A 27,774-nucleotide genomic window follows, 5' to 3' on the forward strand; every position below is an offset into this window, starting at 1 on the left:
AAAGGAAGTCTGGGGGGAGCAGATGGAATATATAAATTCAGCCCCAGAATTATCCTGGGCTTATGGGTGGGGAGGTCTTCTTCAAAGCATGGTGGACTCTCCACCCATGGTTTTGTCATGAGAAACTGTCCAAGTCCACCCCAAACACAACACAACAGCCCAAACACAACAACACAAACAAACACAACAACACAACACACGCCAAACACAACGATACGGCACTTGGGTTGCGGTCCTTCAAGCCTTCAACCCCCGTTGTATTGTGTGAATTGTGAATTCTGACGGTGTTGTCTCTGGGTCTTTGTTTTGTGTTGCCAAACCAGAAGAGGTGAAGGCATCTGTTGAGGTTCCATCATTGGAAGAGCCGCAGCTGCCCGTTCCCAGCAAGGACCTTCCCACCGACTCCTGAGAAGAAGACCAAGGTGAGGAATCTTCCACGTTTCCTGCTTTTGACACGCTTGATTTCCCACCCTGCTTCTTCTAAGCTAGCGCTAAAATCTGTTCTCTGAGATAATCCTCCAGAAGAAGGTCCTTGCAACCTGTAGAACGGAGAGTCTCAGCCTTGGTCACTTGAAGGTGTCTGGACTTCAAGTCCAGTACTAAGCTGGGGACTCCTGGAAGTTGTCCATACATCTTTCAAGCTGCCCAAAGTTGAGAAACGTTTCTGGAAGTTTGTGGCTTTGAGGTGGGCAACCATAACTTGATAGTTTGAACATGGATGGACCTTTAGAGATGTATCAACCCAAGTCCATATTTTGGTCCACTCGTCTTCATCTCCTTTAAAGATGGATGGACACCCCTGCCACAGTTGAGAAAACCTGTTATGAAGTTCATGGCTTTTTAGGTGGACATCCATAGCTTAGTAGCTTGAACATCTATGGACCATCTATGGACCATCCTCCATACTTGGTTCAACCATTTTCATCTCCATGAAAGATTTGTGGGATAATGTAACACAAATTGAGAATCACTGTTGTAAAGTTCACGGCTTTTGAGGTGAACAGCCATATCTTGGAGACTTGAAGATACATGGACCACTTGGTTCATCCATCTTCATCTCCATGAAAAATGTGGGGCCAGTTTACCAAGGTGGAGAAATCCTGCTCCAGGTTCGTCAGTACCCACTGATGATGTTACCTAGTTTGGTAATGAAATGGCGAGAGAAACTGTCAAGCTCAGAGAGCACCCAAGGACTCTCCCAGTCGTCTTCCTCCTCCTCTCCTCCCTCCTCCGCCTCCTCCTCCTCCTCCTCCTCCTCCTCCTCTCCTCCTCCTCCTCCTCCCCTCCTCCCTCCTCCTCCTCCTTCTCCTCCCTTCACAAAGCCCACCTTCTTTCAAGCACTGATGATGTTATCTACTTGGGTCATGAGACGTCCTGCAAAAAAATCACCAAGCTCAGAGAAGACCAAGGACTCCAACAAGTCTTCTTCCCCCACCTTCCTCCTCCCCCATTCTCCTCCCCCTCCCTCTCCCCCCTCCACAAAGCCCCCTTTCCTTCTAGCATTGATGACGTTACCTAGTTGGGTAATGAGACGTCTGTTAGAAAACCACCCAGCTCAGAGAGCAACCCCCCACTGTCCTCCTCCTCTTCCTCACTCCCTCTCTTCCACAAAGCCTCCCTTCCTTCTAGCACTGGATGTCATTACTTTAGTTGGGGTAAAGAGACGTCTGCAAGAAAACTACCCAACTCAGAAAGCCCCAAGGACCCCACTGTCATTCTCCTTCTCCTTCCCTTCTCCCTCCACAAAGCCCCCCTTCCTTCTAGCACTGATGATGTTCCCCTAGTTGGGGTAACGAAACATCTGCAAGAAAACTTATTTCAACAAGCTGGGCTGGCCTGAATACCAAGATCAATTTTAAGTTATATGGGTTGTCTTTGTCTTAATTGAAATGGGCCAAATTATTAATTTTTCCCTTTTAAACTGTTTTAACTTTTATATATGTTCGTTTTTATTTTTTGGCTGTGCACCGCCCTGAATCCTTCGGGGAGAAGGGCGGTATAAAAATTAAATAAATTAAATAATAAATAAAAACCATGCAGCTCAGAGAGCACCAAGGACCCCTGATTGCTATTACAGACCTTTGATTCTTCCTTCCTTCTGTTCCGAATCCTCTTCCACCTCTGTTCCCCAGAGGACCGACAATCCGATTTTAAAAATTCCCCGGTTTGATCTCAGAGAACAGAATCATGCCGTCCTTATTTTAATTCTGAATTGACCTGAGTTGTGCCTTGGGGTTTTGTTTATTTATTTTTTTCTTTTTTTGCCTAATGTTCAGCCTTTCATTTTACAACGCCCGGCTTTTTCTGTTTTTCTTTTTTTTCTTTTTTCCGTTCCGTCTCTCTCTCTCTCCTCTCTCTGTCGTCTCTTTGTTTTCCGTTTCGGCTTCGTGGGCATGTTTCCACGTCAAGCCTTCGGCCATCGCGGGGGCAAAACCCCGCTGCAGCGAAAGCCAAGCTCGGGACGCCTGGTGTTCCCCCCCGCCAAGCGGCCGGCCTTCGGCCACGCTGGGCCCAAGCAAAAAAAGCCACCGCCACCCCCTCTGCGGCATCGACCATGCCCCAAACGCCCCATCGACCGGTGTCACTCGACCCTCCAGTTTAACTTCCCGAGAGGTTAAACCGAAGGTAAAGCAAGCTTTCACGCACTCTGGAAATTGCAGAGAGTTGCGGGGATGGAAGACCCTGCCAGGAATGGGTTTTTTCCCCCTTTGTAAGACATTCCGGATATCGGTCGTTGCACGTAGAAAATGCCTCCGGCGTCTTGGTGAAGAGATCCTGGCTAGGGAAGGGGCAGATAAGAGACGGCAGAGCCCCAGCCCCTGTACAACGGGTGAAGATAAAACACTTAATAAGAGAGGCTGTACAGAAGATGGCTTTAATAATAATGTCTCCTACTTGAGCACAGGGGGGTTGGACTTGATGACCTCCAAGGTCCCTCCCAAGTCTACGTGGTTGAAAGCTTCTCAACCCGAAGGAACTTCTGGAGAACATGGAATATGCTCCTCGTTCTGACGTGATATTTTTTCTCCTTACTAGGCGACCGACGTTAAGATCCCGGAGAAGAAGGTCTCCCTTTCCAAGTCCCCCTTCTGCGACCTCCCCCTCGGGCCCGAGTGTGAAGACCACTTCGGCCACTTCCAAGCCTCCGGTGGCCCACTGGTGGGGACATTGCCCAGCCCTAGGACCACAGCTGGTTTGCCACTGAAGAAGCCCTCCGGTGAGTCGTCCTTGGGAGCCTGGGAAATTCTGGGGAGGGGGCCTTTTGTAGATGGAGGGGATGGGAGGTGGGGGCCGTATCAGTGGGGCATTGGAGGTTGAAGGAGCTTCATGGAGCCTTGGGTTGGTCTCCAAGGCCCCAGGATGTCCATCCCGACTTGGGAACAGGGTTAGACGCAGAATGTAGTTGCAAAAGAACCTTCCTTCCTTCCTTCCTTCCTTCCTTCCTTCCTTCCTTCCTTCCTCCCCTCCCTCCCTCCCTCCCTCCCTTCCTTCCTTCCTTCTTTCCCTTCCTTCTTTCCTTCTTTCCCTTCCTCCTTTCCTTCCTTCCTTCCTTCTTTCCTTCCTTCTTTCCCTTCCTTTTCCTTCCCTTCCTTTTCCTTCCTTCCTTCCTTCCTTCCCTTCCTTCCCTTCCCTTCCCTTCCTTTCCCCTTCCCCTTCCCTTCCCTTCCCTTCCCCTTCCCTTCCCTTTCCCTTCCCTTCCTCATCCATCCCCTCCCTGCAAGAAAGCAATGAAGCTCAGAGGGGCCCCAAGGCCTCCTCCTCTTCTCTTCCTCTCTTCCCTCCCTCCCTTTCCCCTTCACCTCTTCCTCCTCCTCAAACCCCCTTCTCTTCTAGCATTCTAGAAGAATGTAGTTGCAAAAGAATCTTCCTTCCCCTTCCTTCCTTCTTTCCTTCCTTCCCTTCCTTCCTTCCCTTCCTTCCTTCTTTCCTTCTTTCCCCTTCCTTCTTTCCTTCCTTCCTTCTTTCCTTTCCTTCCTTCCTTCCTTTTTCCTTCCTTCCCTTCTTCCCTTCCCTTTCCCTTCCCTTCCCTTCCCTTCCCTTCCCCTTCCTCTTCCCTTCCCTCTTCCCTTCCCTCTCCTTCCTTTCCTTTCCTTTCCTTTCCTTTCCTTTCCTTTCCTCTTTCCTTTCCTTTCCTTTCCTTTCCTTTCCTTTCCTTTCCTTTCCTTTCCTTTCCTTTCCTTTCCTTTCCTTTCCTTCCTTCCTCATCCATCCCCTCCCTGCAAGAAAGCAATGAAGCTCAGAGGGCCCCAAGGCCTCCTCCTCCTCTCTTCCTCCCTCCCTCCCTTTCCCCCTTCACCTCTTCCTCCTCCTCAAACCCCCTTCTCTTCTAGCATTCTAGAAGAATGTAGTTGCAAAAGAATCTTCCTTCCCTTCCTTCCTTCCCTTCCCTTCCTTCTTTCCTTCCTTCCCTTCCTTCCTTCTTTTCCTTCTTTCCCTTCCTTCTTTCCTTCCTTCCTGCTTTCCTTTCCTTCCTTCCTTCCTTTTCCTTCCTTCCTTCTTTCCCTCCCTTCCCTTCCCTTCCCTTCCCTTCTTCCTTCCCTTCCTTTCCCTTTCCTTTCCTTTCCTTTCCTTTCCTTTCCTTTCCTTTCCTTTCCTTTCCTTTCCTTCCTTCCTTCCTTCCTTCCCTTCCTTCCTTCCTTCCTTCTTCCTTCCTTCCTTCCTTCCTTCCTTGCTCATTCATCCCCTTCCTGCAAGAAAGCAATGAAGCTCAGAGGGCCCCAAGGCCCTCCTCCTCCTCTCTTCCTCCCTCCCCCCTTCCCTTTCCCCTTCTCCTCTTCCTCCTCCTCAAACCCCCTTCCCTTCTAGCATTGATGATGTTTCCTAATTGGGTCATGCAACGTCTACAAGAAAATTACCCAGCTCAGAGAGTTCAACCCTGAGCTAGAGATAATGATTCTCTTTTGTCGGTTTCTAAGAGTGAGGCAGAGGGATGTAGGTTAACACTAAGGATACTAAGCCACCTCGCCCGGTTGACGTCGCGGGGAAAATAGGAAGAGGAAGGTTTGTCGGATAGGTTTGTCGCTCTTGAGTCTCTTCGTAAAAATAATAATAATAACAACAACAACAACAACAACAACAAAAGCAGGATGGAAATCAACCGACGTTGATCTCTCTTGTGTTGTACAGCCGTCAAGACAGAAATCAAAGCCGCCGATGCGAAGAAGGTCCCGGCAAAGTCCTCACCAGGTAATCACCATCTCGGATCCGTTCCTCAAATGTCCTCCTTTCTCCATGGGAGGTTGATGTTATCCTCACCTCCCTCTTCTCTCCTTGCAGCCGAGCCGAGCCGTCCCAAGAGCGCTCCGGCGTCCACCACTTCTTCTCCCGCACCGTTGGGACCCGCGGCCGCCCGTCCCAAGGCAAAACCCATGGCTTCCAAGTCTCCTGGCACGGCAGGCGTCACGGCCGAAGCCAAGAAGCCACCCTTGGCACCCAAGGCTCTTCCCAAAACCAGCCCGGTCCCCAAGCCTTCTCGGCCTTCCACCAGCATCTCCGTTCCGGATCTGAAGAACGTCCGGTCCAAGATCGGTTCCACAGATAACATCAAATATCAGCCGGGTGGAGGAAAGGTGAGTCGTTCTCCTAGGGGACCACAGTCGATCTGAAGAGATCCAGAGGTGGTTCCTCAACCCGGGAACCTTGCAGAGATGCCACCATCCTGGTTTGGAAGTATGGAGTGCAGGAGATTCATTAGTTGGTCACGTGGAGAGAGAGAGAGAGAGAGAGAGAGGGACCATGGCTGAGTATGCTTGGCTCAGTTCTGATGGAGTAGGATATTTGCGATTCAGATATCACTGTCTCAAGGAGAAGAACATCAACTTCTTAGCAGCTAGAGTCTTGGGTGAGAGTTCACTCTGAGTGGGAGGTGTTTATGAACCTTCTCGTTCTTGGTCAAGAGGTTGGGGAAGTCCTGATGGACTCCAGAAACACGTCCATGAGCTTCTCTGCCGTGATAGGGAAGGGGTTGATGCAGGATTGGTGGTAGATGTTTGTTGGGACTCCTCAAGCAAGGACTTTTGTAGTAGACCCCTTTGGAAGATGAATCCAGAGCTGGCCCGGAGAACCTCACCACCGCTGAAGGTCCCTGTAGAAGAGAATTTTTGTAGCTCAGGGTGGGGGGCGGGTCCTTGGTGCTCTCTGAGTTGGGTGGTTTCCTTGGAGACATTTCGTGACCCAACTAGGGAACATCATCAGTGGTTGAAGGGAGGGGGATTTGAAGGGAAGAAGAGGACTGTGGGGTCCTTGATGCTCTCTGAGCTTGGTGGTTTCCTTGGAGACATTTCGTGACCCAACTAGGGAACATCATCAGTGCTAGCATATAGAAACCCCCCTTCTAGCACTGATGATGTTCCTTAGTTGGGTCACAAAATGTCTCCAAGGAAACCACCAAGCTCAGAGAACACCAAGAACCCCACAGCCCTCTCTTCTTCCTCCTCCTCCTCCTCTTTGCAATATTCCCTTCCCTTCTAGCACTGATGATGTTCCTTAGTTGGGTCATGAAACATCCACAAGGAAACTGCCCAGCTCAGAGACCACCGAGGACTCCACAATCCTGAAGGTCTCTGCTGGGATCCTCCAAATTAACTAGCCTGGTCTTCTTGGCCAAAGTGTTGCCAAAGACTTCACCGATCGTTTTATTGATCGAGTTGTACATTTCACTCATTCATTTCTTTGGATCATCTTCAATGGACGTGATGTTCTCACTTCTCCAAGGTTGACCTTTCACTGCCCGCTCTTCATTCGCTTATGGGTTGAGCCCACATCTTGATTTTCCATCCCTTCCCATCCCAGAAGGACCACCCAAAACTTAGTTCTAAGATGGAGATCATGAATGACCAGGGAAGAACCTGAAGGAACGTCTATCGTCCTCCACCTTGGATGTCTCTCTCTCTCTCTCTCTCTCTTACTTTATTCTCACTGGCAGCAAAGAGAGACATACTGTATCCATGGTTGTCCATGTCCTGCTCCAGAACCCTTGGTTTCCAAACTTGGCTACTTTAAGATGGGTGGACTTCCAACTCTCAGAATTCCACCGGTATGAAATCCTGGGAGTTGAAGTCCACCCATCTTAAAGGGTGAAACACTGTCCCAGAGTTGATTCTGATGGACCGACTTCTTGATAGACTTGACCATGGAGATGATTCAGAACCTTTCAATTCCAGTTTTGTTGGTTTGGGTTGAAGCCGAAGGTACTCATGATGTCCTTCATTCCTCCTTGATGTTCTTCAGCCTTCCTTCCTTCCTAAGGTTTCCAGAAGCCTTCATGTTCAGCAGATGTTCTCCTGGACCTTGATTTGAGTAGTGGAACGTGAGAGCTGGAGGAAAGAGGGAATTCAACCTCCAAGTGAAGTGATCATCTTCCTTGGAGTGGGGTGGAGAAGAGGGAAGGAGTGTCTGGAGGAGGTTACCTCTCTCTAGATATGAAGGATCCACTCTCATTCAGCAGACGAGTGGTCCAGAAGAAGACCCCGTTGCTTGTGAACTTCTGTACATCTTCCTTCTGGCCTGGGTTGAGATCCCCAGCAGGTCAGCTAACCAGCCCAGTGGCCGAGGAACCGGGAAACTGTCGTCTCGATAGCTTCTGGAGGACCACAACTTCTCCACCCCTACAGAGGGCTTTTCATAGGAACATCTCCAGCCTCCTGGTCTTCTCCCAGTCGTTCCCAACTCTTTGTCCAACATCCTGTTGAGTTGTGGAAATGGCCCTCTTGTATAAATCAAGCTTTCGAATGCTGGATTTTTGGTGAACACCTAGAAATATCTCCTCAAGCTTCCTGAGTTGCTTTTATTTGGGGGAAAATGCGGGCTCACGGTGGAAGCCAACCTGGTTTCCTAAACCCTAGTCTGATATCACCTTTCTCTAGTTTAAATGAGTTCAGAAGTAACCCTGGACACCAGTTGTGGTGATCAAGGAGATGGTCCTATCTTTTTGTGATACCTCACTGGTGTTTAGTTTTGAAGGCTACCCAAAGAAATCCAACCTTTGAATCTTCTTGAGAGCCAGAGGTTGACTTTAAGCCTCCATGTTTTTCTCACATGGGTTGAAAGAATGGAATTCTGGGAAATTTGGGGACAGTAGACGGGAATATCTGCAGCTCAGGATTGAACGGTGAGGTTCTTAGTGCTCTCTGAACTGGGTGAGTTTCCTTGCAGACGTCTCATGACCCAACTAGGGAACATCATCAGGGCTAGAAAGGAGTGGGTATCCTCTCTGTTGATACCCAATCCCTTCCTAGATGATGTTCCTTAGTTGGGTCATGAGACGTCTGCAGGGAAACCACCAAGCTCAGAGAGCCACAAGGAACCCACAGTCCTCCTCCTCCCCACGAATCCCACTACTGTGTAGCACGGATAACATAATCTAGTTGGGTCAGGAAACGTCTGCAAGGAAAACCACCAAGCTCAGAGAGCCCCAAAGACTGCACATGTCGGAGTAAAACTATTTTTCAACCTCAGCCATATGCGGACTTCAAGTCCCAGGATCCCCCAGCCAGTGTGCATTCTGGGAGTTGAAGTCCACACATCTTCCAAGTGGCTGAAAAATACTGCTTTAAATTCTTTTCTTTTGAAAACCGCGGGTAAATAATTAATAATAATAATAATAATAATAATAATAATAATAATAATAATAATAATAATAAAAACAACCAACGATACACCATTGCAAACCTTTGGAAGCCTGTCTCTCCTCCTTCCCAGTCATTTACACCAGGTTTACGTCAACGTGTCCAACCTACACTAAGCTTCACTTTCATCTGGAGCTGGTTTCACTCTGATTGTGTCCGAGTCAGTTTTACCCGCTCTAACCCATCTGCAGAGAATCTCCAGATTGGCGTGAGAAAAAAATAAAATAAAATCTGGAAAAATGAAAATGCAGGAACATTTTCTGGATGTACAACTGCCATCGAGCTCCCCCCCCCCTATTTCTGTTGCTAAGTGAGACGAATGGGGTCCCGTTTTATGACCTTTTTCGTCCCCCGTTGTTCAGTGAATTCCTGCAGTTGCGAAGTTAATCTCACGGTTGTTCAGTGAAATCTGGCTTCCCCATTGAAAAAAATTGATCCCATGACCCCACGACCGTCGTAACTGTGAACCAGTGACGTCTGAATTTTGATCCCATGTCCATGGCTGCCACGGTTATAAGTGTGAAAACAGTCATAAGCCCTTTTTTTTCCCCAGTGCCGTTGTAAGTTCAAATGGTCAGTAAATGAACTGTTGTAAGTCGAGGACTACCTCAAATATAGGAAGACTCTCCACCTGCCCGAAGGTGCCAGCGAAAGCAGTCCTTGACTTACAACCATTCATTTAGCGACCAAAGTTAAAACGGCACTGAAAAAGGCAGTCCTCACATGTGCGACTGGTCCTCACTGTTATGACCATCATAACATCCCCACATTCACATGAGCTTGGAACTGGCATGTATTTACGACAGTTGCGACCTTCCCAGACAGCTTTCGTGAAGCCACGTGAACGGGTTACAACAGATTCTCTTAATGGCCGTTTGACTCGCTTAACAACAGCCAGGGATTTGCTTCAAAACCCCGGCCAAAAAGTCATGACATGGAACGTCCTTTGCCACTGTCTTGTTTAGTGGCAGAAACCTGCGGTCGTAAATCCGAGGACCCCTGCAATCTTCGCTGTCGCTCGAGAAGCCCGTTGGCGACTGCAACGGGATGTTGTTTTGCCATTCTGATTATCTGAAAACTCCTAACTTTATCTCCATTTTAGGCCAAAGTAGAGAAAAAGTCCACTGTGTCTACCCGAAACTCCGAACCCAACGCGGTATCCAAAAGCACTCCAAATAAAACAACTGTTTCTAAAGAAGGGCTCGCAAAGTCACCCAACGGGAAAGTGAGTCCTCTTTTCGACTTCCGACACTTGTGAGAGGAGAGAGCCACCTCCCCTCCTAGATTTTTTTCACCCGGTAGTGTCTTGGCTTACGACCGTTTCCTGAACGACCATTCGGAAGTTCCCACGGCCCCCCCAAAAAAGCCACTTGTCATTTTTTAAAAAAAATCTCCCTGATCACCTGATCCAAATTCTGACGCTTGGCAACTGTTGTGTACTTATGACGGTTGCAGCATCTCGGGGATGTGAGTGTCCCGGGGGTGTGTGTCATGCGAATCTTTCTCGCGACCTTCCGACCAGCAGCGTCCTTGGGAAGCCCAATTCCCTTAACAACCACGCGACTCATTTCATAACGGTTGGCTAAGTGATGATGGCAAGAGAGGTCATTGAGCGGGGCCAAAACTCCCTTTTCCGGCATCTCCCTTAGCGACAGGAATTGTGGTCGTAAGTCGAGGACTACCTAGATTTTTATTTTTATTTTTTTCGTCTTCTTACTCTCCTCTTTGGGTCACTTTTTCTTCCTCTCTGACTTGAGTTCTATTCTGGATCTTTTTTCGGGACCCTCTGCTCCTGCACGACGCTTTTTGGAGGGGGCAGTATTGCCGGGGAACATGGATCTCTGAGTAGAGGTCTTGCGGTCGACTAAGGAAGGAGCTGAGGGGTTTGGGGGGCTGTGGCTCTCTTCCAGAAAGAAGAGGAAAGATATTGTTCTGGCCGAAGTGGCCCTTAAGATGTCTCCACCTTGGTTCCAATGTATCGTTCCACACTTGTTCATCACATAATTTATTAGGTCCAAAAAAACCCGGTTACGAGTCCAGGGTCTCTCAAAACGGTGGTGGTGGGATTATAACTCCCAGAATTCCCTAGCCAGGATGCCCAGGATTTAAATTGACAAAAAGCCTCCAAGTCTCGATGCCTGTTGGATACAAGTTAGCTGAAAAGGCATTCGACAGCATAGTGTGGCAAATGTTAAGCCTTGAAAGAAAGATTTTATATATATATAATATATATAATATATATATATATTGGAAATCACCAGCTCCTGAAATCCACCCAAATCCCTTGGCAGGAGAGTTGATTCCTTTCCCAAGAATTTCTCAAGGATCCCCTCCCTTGGGGAGGGGGAGGGGAGGCCTTTTACAGAGAGCCAGACCCCCTTCAGGGAGGAGGGGCACTGAGTGAGCTGCTTTGCAGGACGTGCTGCTTTTAACCAATCCTCTTTTCCTTCGCTGAGTCCGTGGCACCTTCGTTTTTTTCTCTTCTTCTCCTTCCTCTGTCTCCTCCTCCCCCTTTCTCCTTTCCTTCGCTAAGTCTATGACTCCTTCTCTTCTCCTCTTCCTCCTCCTCCCCTTCCTTTTCTTCCTCCTCTTCCTTACCCACATTCCTTCAGTGTGCGGCTCCTTCATTTTTTCTCTTTTTGCCTCCTTCTGTCTCTTCCTCTTCCTCCTCCTGGTTTCCTTCACTGATTCCGACTCCTTCTTTTTTCTTCTTCTGCTTCCTTTGTCTCCTCTTCTTTCTCTCCCTTCTCCTCCTCCTCCTCTCCTTCACTGAGTTCGTGGCTCCTTCTTTTTTCTCTTCCTTCCTCTCTCCCCCCTCCTCTTCTCCATTGCTGAGTCCATGACCCTACTCTTCTCCTCCTCTTCCTTCTCCTCCTCTTCTCTTCCTCCTCTTCCTTGCCCATATTCCTTCATTGTGTGGCTCCTTCATCCTTTCTCTTCTTTTTCTTCTGTCTCCTCCTCCTCCTCTTCCTTATCCTCCTGATTTCCTTCACTGAGTCTCTGACTCCTTCATTTTTTCTTTTCTCCTTCCTATCTCTCCTGTTCTTCCTCTCTTCCTCCTTTCCTTTGCCGAGTCTTTGATTCCTTCTCTTCTCCTCTTTCTTTCTCCTTCTCCTCCATCTTTCCTTCTCTGAGTCCATGGCTTCTTTGTTTTTTTCTCTTCTTTTCCTTCTCCTCCTCCCCATCCCCCTCCTCCAGGTTTCCTTCCTGACTCCTTCAGATTTTTTTCTCCTCCTCCTCCATCTCTTCCTCCTCCTCCTTCACCATCATGTCTTTGCTGAGTTCGTGGCTCCTTCATTTTTTCTCTCCTTCCTCTGTCTCCTCCTCTTCCTTCTCCTCCTTTTTTCCATTTTATTTTTTTCCTCTCTTCCTTCCTGCCTCCTTTTCATTTTCTCCTTCCTCTGTCTCCTCCTCTTCCCTGTCCGTGTCTGGTCCTCCCTAACCCTTGGAGTCGTTTGGATGGTGTGGCTAACACCGCTTGCGCTCTTGTCTGTCTTGTCCCTTGTGTGATTGTCGTGTGATTCCCAGAGAGAAAAAGAGAGAAAAAGAGAGGAAGAGAGAGAAAGAGAGAGAGAGAGGGAGAGAGAGAGAGGGAGAAAGAGAGAGAAAGAGACAGAGGGAGAGAGAAAAAGAGAGGGAGGGAGGAAGAGGTAGAAAGAGAGACAAAGAGACGAGGAAGAGAGAGAGAGAAAAGAGAAAGACAGAGGAAGAGCTAGGAAGAGAAAGAGAAAAAGACAGAGAGAGGAAGAGGTAGAGAGGAAGAGGAAGAGAAAGGGAGGAAAAGAAAGGGAGAGAAAAAAGGAAGAGGGAGTGAGAGAGGAGAAGAGACAGAAAGAGTAAGGGAGAGAAAAAGTGGGGGAGAGAAAGAGGAAGAAAGAGAGAGAGGAAGAGAGAAAGAGAAAAAGACGAGAGAGGGAGAGAGAGTGGAAGAGAGAGAGAAAGAGAGTCAGTGGAAGAGAGAGAGAGAGGAAGAGAGAGAGAGAGAGATAAACCTAACCAGTCCTTTTCCCTTTGTGTCCTTCTCTCCATCTCTGTTGACACTCCAGGTCCAGATACTCTCCAAAAAAGCGAACTACAGCCACGTCCAGTCCAAATGTGGATCCAAGGACAATATTAAGCATGTCCCTGGAGGTGGGAATGTAAGTACATCAGGACCTCAGGGCAGTTGTCTTCTTCTTCTTCCTCCTGACTAACTCTTCTTCCTCCTCCTCCTCTTCCTCTTCTTCGATGTACTCATTTTGACTCTGGAGTTGTCCTACCTGTGTATGTATATCTGTGTGTGTGTATGTGTGTGTGTGTGTGTATTTACTGGGGAAGTGGGGGGGAAGTAAATCTTTGCCCCCCATCCCCCGAGTATCTCCGGGGGGGAGGGGGAGGGAAGGACCGACATCTGGATTTGGGTAGGTTACGATCAGGACCAAGCTGAAAACTTTGAGGTTTTGTGTGGGGATTTTTCTAGAAAGGGTGAAGGCTACCTAGGAATTGAGTGAAAAAGGAGGGAGAGAAAGAGAGAGAGATGAGGGAGAGATGATGGACAGAGAGATGGATGGATGATAGATGATACACGTATAGGTGGTAGGTACGTACAGCATACCTACCACTACACACACACATAGGTGTGTGTGTGTGTGTGTGACAGCAGGGGTCTGCAAGGAGAAGATCACCTCGGGGTGCCTAAGTAGGGAATGTCGCTGTTTTCTCAAGGCTGGTTTGTGTTTTAGAAGGGAGGCGTGACTTGGGAGAATCTGAGGGGGCAGGCATGGTGAAAGAGGAGGCTGCCTGCCTTAAGCCACTGAGCAAGGAGTAAGGAGTCAATCAAACCACGAATTGTGGACTTTTGAGAGTCTACCTTGTTGTAGAAGCCCACCAAGGTCAGGAGAACTAAATTGTGTTCTGGGTATCCCACCACTTCTGTGCCCTGGAGAATTTGGTTCCACAATGGGGCTTCTCTGGAGAGGAGCCCTTATTGACGTCCACCAAAGATCTTGAGATCCCACCTGGTTCACCAGGATCAGAGCCAGATCTGGTTCATTTCAATGAAGCTCCTTTTCCAATTCTTTGACATGTCACACGGACAATAGCAAAGGAAGCTACTGACCTCTTGAAGGTCTATGTTTTACAAGTTGGGGGAGTCCAACCAGGATCTCCTGCCAACTGGAATGGATACCCCTGAGAAGAAGACTCCCATGGGAGGAGGATTTCTCCCTTCTCCAGTTGGGCCTTGAGTTCACCTCCAAAGTGTGGTCTCTTCGTTCTGAGCAGATGACATACAGTATATGCCATAGCTTCATCCCCTCAGTCGGTCTTTTCCAAAGTTGGCCGCTTGAAGATCTAAGGACTTCAACTCCCAGAATTCCCTGGCCAATGCTGCGAGAGATACTAGATAAACGATGGCTGGAAAATAGAGAGATCATAGAAAGATGGACAGACAGACAGACAGATAAAGATGGATGGATATAGATAGAGAGAGACAGAGCGACAGAGAGATGATATATAGATATAGACGATAGAATGATAGATAGATAGATAGATAGATAGATAGATAGATAGATAGATAGATAGAATGAGAGAGCGTGAGAGTGACAGAGATAATATATAGATATAGACCATAGAATGATAGGTAGGTAGGTAGGTAGGTAGGTAGGTAGGTAGGTAGGTAGGTAGGTACATACATACATACATACATACATACATACATACATACATACATACATTTAGATAGACAGATGATATAGACCAGAGGTCTCTAACCTTGGCAACTTTAAGACTTGTGGACTTCAACTCCCAGAATTCCTCAGCCAGTTGAAATCCATAAGTCTTAAAGTTGCCAAGGTTGGAGACCCCTGATATAGACAACAGAATGATAGATAAATGATAGACAGACAGACAGCTCGATTGTTCGATCCTCAGACCATCCATCCATCCATCCCACATCGCCCATCTCACCTGATTGTCTCTGGATGGTTCACAACAGCATAGATGGGATGGATGAAGTTGACCTTGAATTCTTTTGAGTTGAAGTCCACCGATCTTCCAGTGGCCAAAGTTGAGCCGCACTGCCTCGCTCATCTCTTCAGTGCTCTCCAGAGGAGGAACTTCTCTGAAAGCCAGAAGAAGAACCAGAAGATGCACGTAATCTGTGACCGGCCCCTCAATCCGGATGAAACCCGGTCCCTTTTCAGATGTGTGGACATTGCCGGCTGGGGAATTCTGGAAGTCCACCCATCTTCAAGAGGCCTCCTTCAAGGTCCAGCATCTACCTTCACGTTTGGTAGCTCCCCAAAGGTTCCTCCTTCCCTGGTACCATGATGCCTGGAACTTCTTTTAACCACCATTCCAGGGGTTGTCTGCTGCTCCCAAACATGTCTGTATAAATTGTTGGGTTTTTTTGTACTTTCGACCTGATTTGACAAATTTTGCTATCCTTTTTTCTTTCTGTCTGTCTATCTCTAGGACTTCTTCCCCTTCTCCGAAAAATAATAATCATAATTGCCGATCAATTCCAGACGATCTCCAGATTTATGTGCAAAATCCTTTCGTTCCTTCCGTTGAATGGTCTTGTTCTGTCTCCTCCAGGAAGTTCCTTTGACGATCTTCCTTTTTCTTCTCCTCCCACTGTCCTTCCTTCCTTCTTTCCTTCCTTCTCCGTCATCCGCCAATCAGTCTGTCCAACTGCTCAGCTCACAGAGTAAAGTATCTATTGTTTTCAGGTCCAAAATCTCCCCAAACCAGCTTCAGGCAACAAAACCCAGCCATCGACCAACCCAAAGCCCAGCCGGGGCTGTACCAATGTGAGTAGAATCACTAGGTTTGGCCAAGTGACTTTTGATGTTATGGAGTTTCTACCTTCTCCCAGTGTCATAGGACGTCCTTGGCCAAGTGACTTTTGATGTTATGGAGTTTCTACCTTCTCCCAGTGTCATAGGACGTCCTTGGCCAAGTGACTTTTGATGTTATGGAGTTTCTACCTTCTCCCAGTGTCAGGACGTCCTTGGCCAAGTGACTTTTGATGTTATGGAGTTTCTACCTTCTCCCAGTGTCATAGGACGTCCTTGGCCAAGTGACTTTTGATGTTATGGAGTTTCTACCTTCTCCCAGTGTCATAGGACGTCCTTGGCCAAGTGACTTTTGATGTTATGGAGTTTCTACCTTCTCCCAGTGTCATAGGACGTCCTTGGCCAAGTGACTTTTGATGTTATGGAGTTTCTACCTTCTCCCAGTGTCATAGGACGTCCTTGGCCAAGTGACTTTTGATGTTATGGAGTTTCTACCTTCTCCCAGTGTCATAGGACGTCCTTGGCCAAGTGACTTTAATATTATGGAGTTTCCACCTTCTTTGAGTGTCATAAGACGTCCTTGGCCAAGTGAGTTTTGATGTTATGGAGTTTCTACATTCATCCAGGTTCATAGGACTTTCTTGGTCAAGTGACTTGATGTTTCCACCTTCTTCCAGTGTCATAGGACCTTTTAGGTCTAGGACCTTGGTCCTGCCAACTCAACTCTTGGGGAAGAAAATGGCTCTTCCAACGTCATCTGTCTCTGAGGTTCTCCTGCTACCAACAGGTCACCCCTTCTCCCAAAATATGAGAGTTTTGACTGTTGGAGAACCATGATCTGCTGAGAGATGGAGAGGGTGGATGAAGAGAGAAACCCACTTTGCTGAAGAGCAACAAAGATGATCAAGGGACTGGAGGCTGAAGTGTATGATGGATGGTTGTGGAAACTTGCCTAGTCTAGCGATGAGAAGGACTAGGGGGTGACATGGTAGCATCTTCCAGTACTTGAGGGGCTGTCACAGAGAAGAAGGGGTCAACCTATTCTCCAAAGCACTGAGGGTAGTGTCCTGACCTAGACTTCCTGAGACGGTAAAAAGCACATGATTAGTCCCAAAAACCCTCTTTTTATTTCAACGGCTGTGAATTATTGTTCATTCACAGCCCATAATGAGTCACAAAGAGTTGCTAAAGAGTCTGACAAGAAGTCTGCCACAGTCCTTCGGGATAAGGCTGATAAGCACCCACCTTTATCTCCCTTGACACGCTGCCAAAGATCTCATTGGCAATTAGCTTTGCAAGGCCACGCGGAGCACAGAGTCAAAACGGAGCTTCAGACTTTAAACCAACCAGAACGAACAAAGTTGCTTCCTGCAAAGGCTCACGTGCCTTTGCTCCTCCTTTATTTATTTATTTATTTATTTATTTATTTATTTATTTATTTATTTTTAAATTTGTATACCGCCCTTCTCCCTGAGGACTCAGGGCGGTGAACAGCCAAATAAAAACATAAACTACAAACGTTAAAATACAATTAAAAAGATAATGTCTTATGGGAGGGGCCAATCATCTCCAAGCCTTACTCCCAAGTCGTCCCTTTTGTTTTAACTGTTCTTGCCTTCTGGCAGCTCTGTGCATGCGCGCACTGGGAACTGGCTCCTCCTGTTCCTCTGCCTCTCTGATGTCCAATTCTGGAGGCTCCGGAGGCAGAACCCAGATGGCCCCATCTCTGCCTCTGACGCAGAGCCCTCGTCCGAGCCTTCCCCAAACTCCAGGACTGGCCCATGTTCCTCCCCGGCCTCCTCACTGTCCGACTCCGCTGCCAGCTCCGCAGAGTCAACAGGTAGCATAAGTATCTAGGAACTAATCAAGGAGAGAAGCAACCTAGAACTAAGGGAGAATTTCCTGACAGTGAGGACAATTAATCAGTGGAACAATTTGTATCGGGAAATTGTGGGGTGCTCCATCGCTGAGGTTTTCAAGAAAAGATTGGACAATCATTTATCCGGAATCGTATAGAGCACTGATGGCAAACCTTTTCGGCATATGCGCGTGGCGGCCAGCTGGCATTCGGGTTTCCGGTGATCCAGTGTGTGCGAAGACCAGCTGGCCAGCGCACATGTGCCGGAAACCAGAAAAGCAGCTGGAAACGGCGCATTTTCCCACAGAGAAGGCTCTGCATGCTACTTCTGGCACTCGTACCATAGGTCCACCATCACGGGTATAGAGTCTTCTACGTGAGCAAGGGGTTGGGCTAGAAGACTTCCAGGGTCCCTTCTGACCCTATCGTTCTATGTTCTTCAAACATGATGGTCTTTCTCCGGTGTCACAGGGGCTTCCTGCGATTTTGGGGGGAGTGATGGCTGTCCCAGCTTCTCCATTTTGAGGTTCTCGCGCTATCCGAAGGTCACCGCTTCTCCCAACATAGGGGAGTTTGACTTTTTGGAGAACCATTATCTCTTGGGGCACACGCATCGTGATTCTTTTAAGTCATAAGGTCTTTGGTGTTCTCTGAGGTTGGTGGTTTTCTTGAAGACCTTTCGTGACCCAACTAGGGAACATCATCAGTGCTAGGAGGGAAGGGGGTGTTGTTCTCTGTTTATAGCATTGTTACTTAGTTGGGTCATGAAACATCTGCAAGAAAATCACCAAGCTCAGAGGGCACCAAGGATCCCCATAGTTCTCCTCCTCCTCCTCCTCCTCCTCTCTACAAACGCAGCTCCCTTCTACAACTGATGATGTATCCTAACTGGGTCACGAGACATCTGCAAGAAAACCACCAAGGACCCCACAATTTAACCCTGAGCTTCAAATATTCTCTTCTACCGATTCTGCAAATCACCCACCCATGTGCACCCACCCAAAGAATGGGACATAGTGGTTCTCGGGCTTCGGACTGTCTACCCTTTTGAGATGGGCAGACCCTAAAAAAACCCCCTCCCATCTTAGCCCAACTCCAGATGTGTCCCTTTGATCTCCTGAAGAACATCTCCAATGTTCATGAACTTCCTGGGGCAACTAAGGTGGTTGACTTGAGAAGTAGGATAGGGAGTCCTGAATCTCTCTCCTCCAGGCCACAGAGGGGTGTGTTGCGTTGTATTGATGTAGGAAACACATCTCTTGGGTGTTAGCGGCAACGGAAACAATGGATTTTATTGTTCTTTCCAGCTTTCTGGTTTTGTGTTCTTTTGGTCCTGCAAGGAGACCAAATGGCAGTTGGGATTGCGTAACCAAACGTCTCCTATTTCTTGCTGGTCCCTGAGGGTGCTTGAAACATCTGGAGAAGATTGGAGAAGACTTGACGCTCAAGCTTCCTGGGGGGTGTGTGGGACGGGGTGTTTAGAATTCAGCCCTTTCCCCCATCTTCTAAGAGCTCGAAACCCCCAGAGGTCCTACATCTGGTCCTATCCTCTTCTCTCCAGCTTCTCTCCTTCTCCTTCTGTCCTTATCCCACCCCATCACCACTTTGGAATAAATTATGCAGAGGGTCTTCCCCTTGCATGAAATATATTCTGAGCACATCTATTCTGGAGTCGGAGATTTCTAGACCGTCGTCCAAAGATCGGCGCTGTTGGGATGGGTGGCCTTGCTAGCCAAGTCCGTTCTCGTTGGATAGGTCTTCTCCCAACTCTCTTTTTATGGCAGTCTGCTCACATTTTAGGACTCTTGAAAGGTCCTTCTCGCCAACCCCGTTTCCGTGCTGCAGGAGATCCCAGTGTCTTGCAAGTTCCTGGAAGAACAGCTTCGTTAGCTTGGACCTGGTGGGAGGAGAACATCTGGGACTCTTGGCCCCTGGAAATGTCTGCAGAACTTTTGGAAAGACCTGGACTTGCTTCTCCCTCAGTTGTCCCTTTCTTTCCTTCTCCTCTTCCGTAGGTGCAGATCCAGAACAAGAAAATTGACCTTTCTAAGGTGTCTTCCAAGTGCGGTTCCAAGACCAACATCAAGCATAAGCCAGGTGAGAAATAGGTGGCCACCAAGGGAGGTGGGCTACTTGATGGGTTTGGCTTTCACTTGAGCATCAACCTAGGGTGGTGAATATGGAGGCTGAGTGAGAGACATTGAGGAGAACAGTGTGGGCCTTCAACCCAGAATCCTGCTCCTTCTACATTGGGCCTAGAGGTCTTCTGGGAAGCTTCTAAGCAGGTCATGGTGCTATCCTCCAACTTTAATCTCCCAAGAGCATAAATCCAGAGGGACAGGATCTTGGGAGCAGATCTTTGAGCAAAGGAGAGTCCAAAAGACATCCACTGGAAAGAAGATCTGCAGCTCCAGAGCCTTGGGTTGGAGGTAGATGATCTCTCAGAAGGACTGGTTGAAGCTTCAGAGGACTTTATGGTTGATCTTGGAGAAGGTGTCAAAAGAGCCACCAAGGCAGAAGTGATGACCCTGCCCTTTCTTGTTGCAGCCAGGTAGCAACGTGGTCTCTGTTTCTTGAACCTGGCCTACCTTGAAGAGCCAACCCAAGCCGATGTGTCCTAGAAGAAGACACATCAATAAATGGTCAGATCCTATCTTAGATACCTCCAGGATCTGTCTGTTGGATCACAACCAATCTGTAGCATCAGAAGGACTTGGTGAGATCTAATGAGTATACGTCTCGAGTATACGGCAAAGAGGCTGGTCCTCGCACTTACAGTTGGTCCTCGCACTTATGACCACTTCCTGACCAAGTCACATGATCACAATTCATGCCCTTGGCCCTTGGCCACTGGCTTGTATTGTAGTGTGCCCTGCAATCGTCAGTTTATGACTCGCAACCATTGGTTTTTTTTTTCCTGATTTCGCACCTGAAACCCTGGCATTCACTGAACAACCGGTGATTCACTTAGCGACCATGGTAGAAAGGGTTGCCAAATCAGATCTTGGGGACCGTAATGACTTACGATGAAAATTCTGGTAGTTGTAAGTTGTATTCTTAAAGATAAGGGCATGGAGAATTCAGGTGGCTTTGTCTGGTGATCTCCTTCAACCAACAGATCGAACGTTGGCGGAGATCCTACTTGGACCCCCCCCCCCCCCCAGAGAAGCCGTTAATGATGGGATGGGACTTCCCTCCAGAGGTTCCTCACGGACCACTCACCAATCATCCCTCATCATCATCTCCTTTTAACAACCCCATAATCCCTTGTGGGGTGGAGTCTGGGCAACTGAATGGAGCTAGCAGAGTGTTTTTTAATGGCCGGATGCCCTTCCCTGTCGCCAATGAGGAGTTTTGTTCAGCAGATACATTCTCAAGAGTGCCCAGAGAGAGAAATATCTGCCTCTACCTAGGATCGAACTCACAGCCTCCTGATTTTGAGGCGAGAGTTCCGCCTCTAGGCCACCACACCACTCCACTCACCCATCAACCCTGCCCCAAGCAGAGCGATCTGAGTTGGTGGTTGGTAACAAGGCTGTTCACCAAGTTGTTGTGGTCAGGACGATGGACCTCTGGTGAAAATTACGTTTCCCTCTTTTCTTTCAGGCGGAGGAGACGTGAAGATCGAGAACCAGAAGTTGAACTTCAAGGAGAAGGCCCAAGCTAAGGTGGGCTCTCTGGACAATGTCGGGCATGTGCCAGCTGGAGGCACTGTGAAGGTACACTTGAGGCCTACCCTCGTTGAGGTTCCTCACCGTGAACGAAGTTCTTAGTGGCCTGTTGAATCAAATCTCTAGAGCACACTAGGTGGAAACTGAGGACTTGTTAATAATATGGTGGGCCCTCAGGGAGGCTGGGTAACGAGTAGCAGAGCAGGAAGAACCGAGGAGGGAGATCTTGTGTGATGTTCTCCAGCTTCCTCTGCTCACATCTGTTCTTCCTCTTGGTAGCCATGATGTGAGCAGAGAGGAGGAGGAGTTGACAGGCAGCCTTCCACATGGTCCATCTCCGTTTGGCGCGTCGTCATCCTGTGGGGGCATGAGCAGGACCTCTGCCCACTCCCGTTCTATCTCTCCACCAGAGAAGAGACGTCTCTGCAACATCTCCTAAAGGGGTAGTCCTTGACTTGCGACCGTGCGTTTAATAACTGTTCCGAAGGTGCTTTTTTTTTTTGCTTTTTTTCTTTAAGAGGCGACTGGACTTCCTTGATTTTTCTTTGACGACCTTTCGCTTCTCCTCCGAGAAGCTTCTTCGGCTTCTGAATGGATGGTGTGGAACGGAAGGATTAATACTCCTTGCTGGTCATTTGCATTCTTTTTTAGAGAAGCGTTGAGGCTACTTGGAGGTTTGTCGGTGTCCTTGGGGCCACCTGTTGTGGCATGTCAGTGGCCTGTGCAAATTGTAGCTGATTCAGACAGCGAGGAGGCTGGTGTGATGCTGCGCCAGCAACCTGTGCAGCTGGCGCTCGAGTCCGACAGTGAGGAGGCTGGAGAAGATGTGGTGCCAGAGGCAGGGATTCAGCCAGGGCCGTCAGAACCTCCAGAAGCTCCCTTAAGTGAAGAGGACGAAGAGGAGGAGCCTCTTAATGCACGAGCGCACAGAGCTGCCAAAAGGCAGGAGTGGCTCCTCAGGAGGAGGTCTCCTCGAAAGTAAGGCTTGGGGCTAATTGGCCACTCCCTTAGCCTATTTAAGGAGGAATGCCGATTGCAGCAAGCTGTAGGGAACAACTTTAGTTCACTCTCCTTCGCGTCTGGATTCTTTGCAAAATTGCTTCTGGGCTTTCTGCCAACTCTAGTAAGACTGTGATTACCTTATCTTAGAATTCTTGTAGGCTGTTAAGGAAGTTTATTAACAGCCTTTGTTTTGAAAAAGACTGAGTTATTTGAGTAAAATAAGCTTTGTATAGATTTGGTGTGTGCTGCGTTCTTTGGGGTCCGTAGCTGGGGCAGAGCACCACCTGAGGAGTGAGGGCAGGTGTGTAACCTTCTTGGCGCTGCTGGGAGGACGGTGTTGTGGAGCTGTGTTTTCTGCAGGATGTTCAGCAGTGCCAAGAAGGCTCACCGGCAAACCACCAAAAGCAGGATGCAAATGACCAGCTGTCTGCAAGGAGTATAAATCCCCACCATCCAGTCAGAAGCTGAAGAAGCTTCTTGGAGGACAAGCAAAATGTCTTCAAAGAAAAACAAAGAATGTCCAGCTGCCTCTTTTTTTCCTTTTTTTTTTTTTTAAGCACCTTTGGGACAATCGTGACTCGGGTAACCGAGAGGTTCCATGGACCTTTGTTTAATAACGGTTTTGTTTCGTTACGAGATGGGCGACCGATCAATTCAATCGGTCGATCAACAGGGATGACGGCCTTGGAAAAAGTAGCGTACGACCCATCCCCAAAGTTACGACCGTCACAGCCGCTCCCCCGTAGTCACTTAATCGCAATTGGGCGACTTGGCCACCCAATCCATTTACGACAGGTTGTAACTTGCGACCTTCCCAGCTGACTTCCGATAAGCAAAGTCAATCCGGGAAGACAGATTCGCTTAATGACCATGTGATTCACTTAACAGCCAGGTAGTTCACTTAACAACTACGGGATTCATTTAACGATCGCAGCCACAGTAAAAATGGTCCCAGTCATGTGATGATTCACTTAATGTCCATATTGTTTAGCGAACAAAATTCTGCTCCCAATTGTGGCCGTAAGTCGAGGATTGCCTTAAGGTTGTCTTCAATCCTTGATGACTGCTACAAAGACCAGTCGAGTTCCTCGACAACAGAGAGAGTTAACATCTCTAAAAGTCCCTCTCACGGGCGTCTAGAGCAGAAGTCTTCAAATTTGGCAGCTTTAAGACTTGTGGACTTCAACTCCCAGAATTCTCCAGCCAGCATAGCACAGTCTTAAAGCTGCAAGTTTGAAGACCCCTGATCTAAACAGTCGGAGTTGCATCCTGGGTAGCTTTAATTCCTCCTAATGTGCCTGTCTTGAGCCTTCAGAAAAGTCTTTGAGTGGGGGAGGGACAGGACAGGTCCCCTCCCAGCATCCTTCTCAACAATCGCCTGTGTCTGTCGTCCCTCCATCGCCGTTCCCCACATGCCACCGTGTTCTCACGTCTCCACTTCACAGCCAACCCAGTCCCCGAGATTGCAGAAGAGTACAATATATGGGCTGGGATGCAGGACAGAGGAGGTGAGGAGCTGATCAGGAGAAACGAGCCTGGATGAGATTGAAGCGAAAGGGATCAGTTTCGCCCCAGACTAAACGACGATCTTCTCGGAACATTCGTGTTGAAGCCTCTCTGTCTAGGACAGCTGATCGCAGCCAACTCGCTATAGCCATCACGGTGGGGCCAATCTGTCGTGGCCATGTCGCCATGGCCAACTCGCGCCGGGACAATTCCATGCGGGATAACTTGACAAATATTATCCGCCGCTGTTTCCTCAACATTATTTCTGTTTTTTGTCCATGGACAAAATGTCAAAGATGTCAGCGTTCCAACTAACTCCTCATTGCAATTCAGAACTCCATTAAAGTAAGATTTAATTAGGGAAGTCATATTGGCACATCTGGGGAAAAGCCGAATCTGAAATCCCGTGTTTTCCCCCACCCACACTAAAACTCACACCCTGCCCTGTCCGGTGACATTCACATCCCATGGCCCAATCAATCCCCTGTCTCAGCGGCCGCCAAACTTGCTTCCCTCCCCTCTAGCCCAACCTCGATCTCATGTGAAAGAACGTTGTTATGCTACTCTCCCGTTCCCACTGTGGCAGCCCTGTAATCAAAGATGGCTGACAAAAGAAACATTGGCGGATGACATCATATTATCCCAGGTAGAATTGTCCTGCGGCGACAGCGGTGTTCTGTCTTGAGGAGAGCTGACCTAGCTGGCCGTGGCAAAATAGCCTCAGTGGGTTTGCCATGATGGCTGCGGCAAGTTGTCCCATTCCGCTGTCAGTTCGTTCCCTCCAGAGAGAGCGGGACCCTCTTCCTCCCAGCCGTCCTCCCGTACATCCCATCCCCCTTCCCTGTGTGTAGTGACCCTTCATTGTCCCCCCCGCCCCACTGTTTCCTTCTAGACTGAGGGGGGCAAGGAGGCAGCCCCAGAAAACGGAGCGCCCCCATCGGGCAGCAGTGCCCCGCAGGAGAATGGCGCAGGGCCGATCGCGCCCGCGCAGGACAGTGGTGACCAAAGGGAAATTCAGTGCTTCGACACTCACATACAAGAGACAAGTAAGTGCCCAGGGAAACTGGCGGCCCTAGAGGAGGTAGCGGGTCTGGGAGAGCCATTGAATTCTGGTGTTTTTTTTTTTTTTTCCAGGGCTCGGAGGGAAGGGAGGGAAATAAACCCTGAATGACTGCTTGCGGGTGATGTTGTCTTCTGCTAATGTTGTTAATGCAATCAATTGCCTTTTATTTTCCAGGCCTTTAATGCTGACATTCTGGTATCGCCTTCCGTCCCTTGTCTCTCCCCCCCCCTTTTTACCGTCCCCCCAATGTGTCGCTGCAGATTGAATCCCACAAGCTGACCTTCCGTGAGAACGCGAAGGCTCGCACGGACCACGGGGCGGATTTCGCGGTCTGCGCCGGCAGCCCCTCCACCTCCCCACCACTGAGCACTTCTGTCAGCGAGAGCCTGGGCACCACCATCACCGCCGCCGCCGTATCCTCCTTGCCCCCACGGCTGCCCTGGCGGGCTCCCCTTGCAGAAGACACCTCTGCCGCGCTCTCTCGGCCAGGCTTGTGACTCGCTTTCCCGCCCTGTACCTTATCCCAGACCCCAAATATCCCCCAGAACCTCAGCTTGCCTCCCTTAATCCGGTGCCGTCCACCTGCCCAGGCTTCAGTAAGTGGTTTGTCCGTTGATCCTTTGTACGAGTCTTGGACTCAGATGGGATGGGATGACCTTTCGGGCAGGGGATCTTGCTCATCTCTGGCCTCCCAGATCTCATTTCAATTCTTGCTTATTTGGGTGCCAGGATCAAAGTGCAAATTGCAAATAAATTTCTCGGAAACCCGGTTCGAGACACCGAGAAAGGGTTCAAAGGCCGATGAGAGTTAACGGGGGCAAGTTTTCTTCCCTTCTCTTTCCGACTTCCTCTCACCCCATAGATCTCCTTTGCACCCCGTTTAGCGCTGACCTGTTACACATAATGTCATGCTCATTAGCGTACCCCGCAAACAATGCCGTAATTTTTAATTTTTTCGTTCTTCTTCCCCTTGCGCCCCAACTGAGCGGTGTGGCTGTGCCGAGCAGTGGTCCTTGTGGCTTTCCCCCGCTGGCTCATGCTTCCCTCCCTGCTGGTCCCCACCGCCCTTCCCTTTGCCATAGGAGACTTTTTTAAAAAAAACAAAAAACCCATTATCTATCTGCTATTGCAGCACTGTTGGCTTTGTTATCCACATATCCTGCCATTTTAAACCGTGTTCTGTTTTTGTTTTCTTTTTCTCTTTTTTTTTTTCCCCTTTTCTTTGGTGTGGTGGTTCTTTTGCGTGTGTGTTTCAAAATATTTGGAGAACGACGGAGCCAAGGGACTCAAAGCCCCCCCTCCCTCCCCCGGGGGCGACAGGGATAGTGGAGATGAAAGTGGACAGGCGAGTGAGTGTGTACGAGAAAATAGGCGATGTAGAGCTGGGTCTTTGCACCAACATGCTGCAGACAAAAGCTTCAAGATGGGCATTGAAAGTCAGCCACTCCTGCACAAATATCGGGTGGGTTCCCCTTTGAGAGACCCCTGCCTTTGCAGGTGGTTTCCCCCCCAAAAAATCAAACACTGAGCAGTCTGTACCGTACGGGGGAATCCATTCTGGAGATTTTGCGACCACCGAGGGACGTTGAAATATGCTGGAATGTGTGCGAGGAAATCGGGCAGGGGGACAGGGAAAGTGTTTGAGGGTCCGAAAACGTTGGGCTGTGCAGGATGGAATCGGGGTCCTTCTGGCTTTTGAGTCTCACGGGGAGATCCTCGTCCGTGTTCCGTCTTCCACACTGCAAACGACACTAAACAGAGTTGTAAATAAAAGTTTTAAAACGACCTGTGATGAGAGTCTAAGAAGGGGGTACTTCAGGCTTTGGGGGGGGGGAGAGGGTTTTACGTTGGAAGGCATTGGACAGGAACTGTGTAAAAATAATATTAAAAAAATAACCTTATTCTCTTTCCCACTACCCCGGCGTCAAGATGCTCCTTCAGAGGCTCTTCCAAATAGCCTACAGTTTGCATCTTCCCACCGAGAATTCTTACGCTCGTGATTGTTTTATATATATAAATATATCTATTAAAGATTGCATGGTTTCTAATAAAATAGCATTTCAAACTGTTAACAAGGGTTTATTATTTGTTTTTTGGGAGCATCCAAACAGTCTGCTAAATGTTAAAAAAAAACCAAAAAACGCAAGTTCCAGGAGAGAAAACGGATGGGTAATAGAAATTTTGCAGATTTTGTTCTGAAGGAAAGGTACAGTTTAGTCCTCGACTTTACGACCTCAAATGAGCCTGGAATTTATCTTGCTAAACGATAACAATTGTTAAGTGAGTTTCGGCCCCTTATACGAATTTTCCTGCCAAATTCCGGAATCACTGCCGTTGTTAAATTAGCAACCCGGTCGTTAAGCGAATCTGGTTTTCCCCATGGATTTTTGCTCATTAAAATGTCACAAAAGGGGATCACACGACACCCAGGACATTGCAACCGTCATAAATATGAACCAGTTGCCAAACATTCAAATCACGGGACCGTGGAAGATGCTGCGTCGGTCATAAGTGTGAAAAACAGTCGTAAGTTGCTTTTTTCAAGCTGTCGTAACTGAATGGTCACTAAATGAACTGTTGTTAGTTGAGGGCTTACCTGTCCTTCATTTCCCATTTTTGCCCTCTCATCTCCCTTCCCCCTCCTCCTCCTCCTCCTCCTCCTCTACATTCCAAGTCAGGAGGGGCTCTCTCCCACCCACCCACCTTGTGGGTATCCTGACTTCTTTTATTGTGTGGTTTTGAGAAGGGGGAGACAACATCACAACTCGCCCTCCACAAACCCGATAACAGGTGTGGTGGGCTTGGAAGTCAATCAGAATGGAACTGGAAGGTACCTTGGAGATCCTCTAGTCCACCCCACCTACTCAAGCAGGAGCACCCCTATACCAGGGGTGTTAAAATCAATTTCATTGAGGGTCGCATCTGCTGGCATGTTTCCTCTTCGCATTGGGTAGACCGGGCCAAAGTCATAAATTGAGGATTACCCATCCTTGCTCCCAACTTTGTAGAGTTAGTCCTCGACTTACAACAGTTCATTGAGTGACCTTTTTTTAAAGTTAACTACATCCTTGGAGAAAGTGACTTTATCGGCTGTTTGTCATACTTAACGACCGTGGGGTGCATGTTCAAAATTCAGAGGCTTGGCAATTGATTCCTCTTTATGACGGTTCCCAGGAGTCACGTGATGAGTCACATGATTCCCCCCATTGCAACCTGACAATGGGGAATCCGGATTCACTTAACAACCATGTTTTTTTAACCAGTGCAGGGA

The 27,774-nt window shown here is 48.5% G+C and overlaps 1 protein-coding gene and 1 long non-coding RNA gene across 2 annotated transcripts; both read left to right on the forward strand.

Moving 5' to 3' along the window:
- The first annotated feature begins 374 nt into the window (after nucleotides 1–374).
- On the forward strand, nucleotides 375–3,102 carry LOC139326651 (uncharacterized). Its single transcript, XR_011601419.1, has 3 exons — nucleotides 375–422; nucleotides 2,410–2,625; nucleotides 3,037–3,102. It is a non-coding gene; the product is annotated as an uncharacterized lncRNA (long non-coding RNA).
- Nucleotides 3,103–3,123: 21 nt separating this feature from the next.
- Nucleotides 3,124–24,853, forward strand: LOC139326652 (microtubule-associated protein 4-like; the record flags this gene model as incomplete). Its single annotated transcript, XM_070956553.1, has 10 exons — nucleotides 3,124–3,217; nucleotides 5,128–5,187; nucleotides 5,278–5,570; nucleotides 9,730–9,852; nucleotides 12,674–12,766; nucleotides 15,338–15,418; nucleotides 19,277–19,358; nucleotides 20,868–20,980; nucleotides 24,333–24,486; nucleotides 24,764–24,853. Coding segments are annotated over 10 exons (1,098 nt in total), but the record flags the coding sequence as incomplete, so codon positions are not given.
- Nucleotides 24,854–27,774: the final 2,921 nt, after the last annotated feature.

The sequence above is a fragment of the Pituophis catenifer genome, unplaced genomic scaffold (genome assembly GCF_029215685.1).
Source record: "Pituophis catenifer annectens isolate HBS135680 unplaced genomic scaffold, rPitCat1.0.hap2 SCAF_73, whole genome shotgun sequence".
Classification (NCBI taxonomy): Eukaryota; Metazoa; Chordata; class Lepidosauria; order Squamata; family Colubridae; genus Pituophis; species Pituophis catenifer.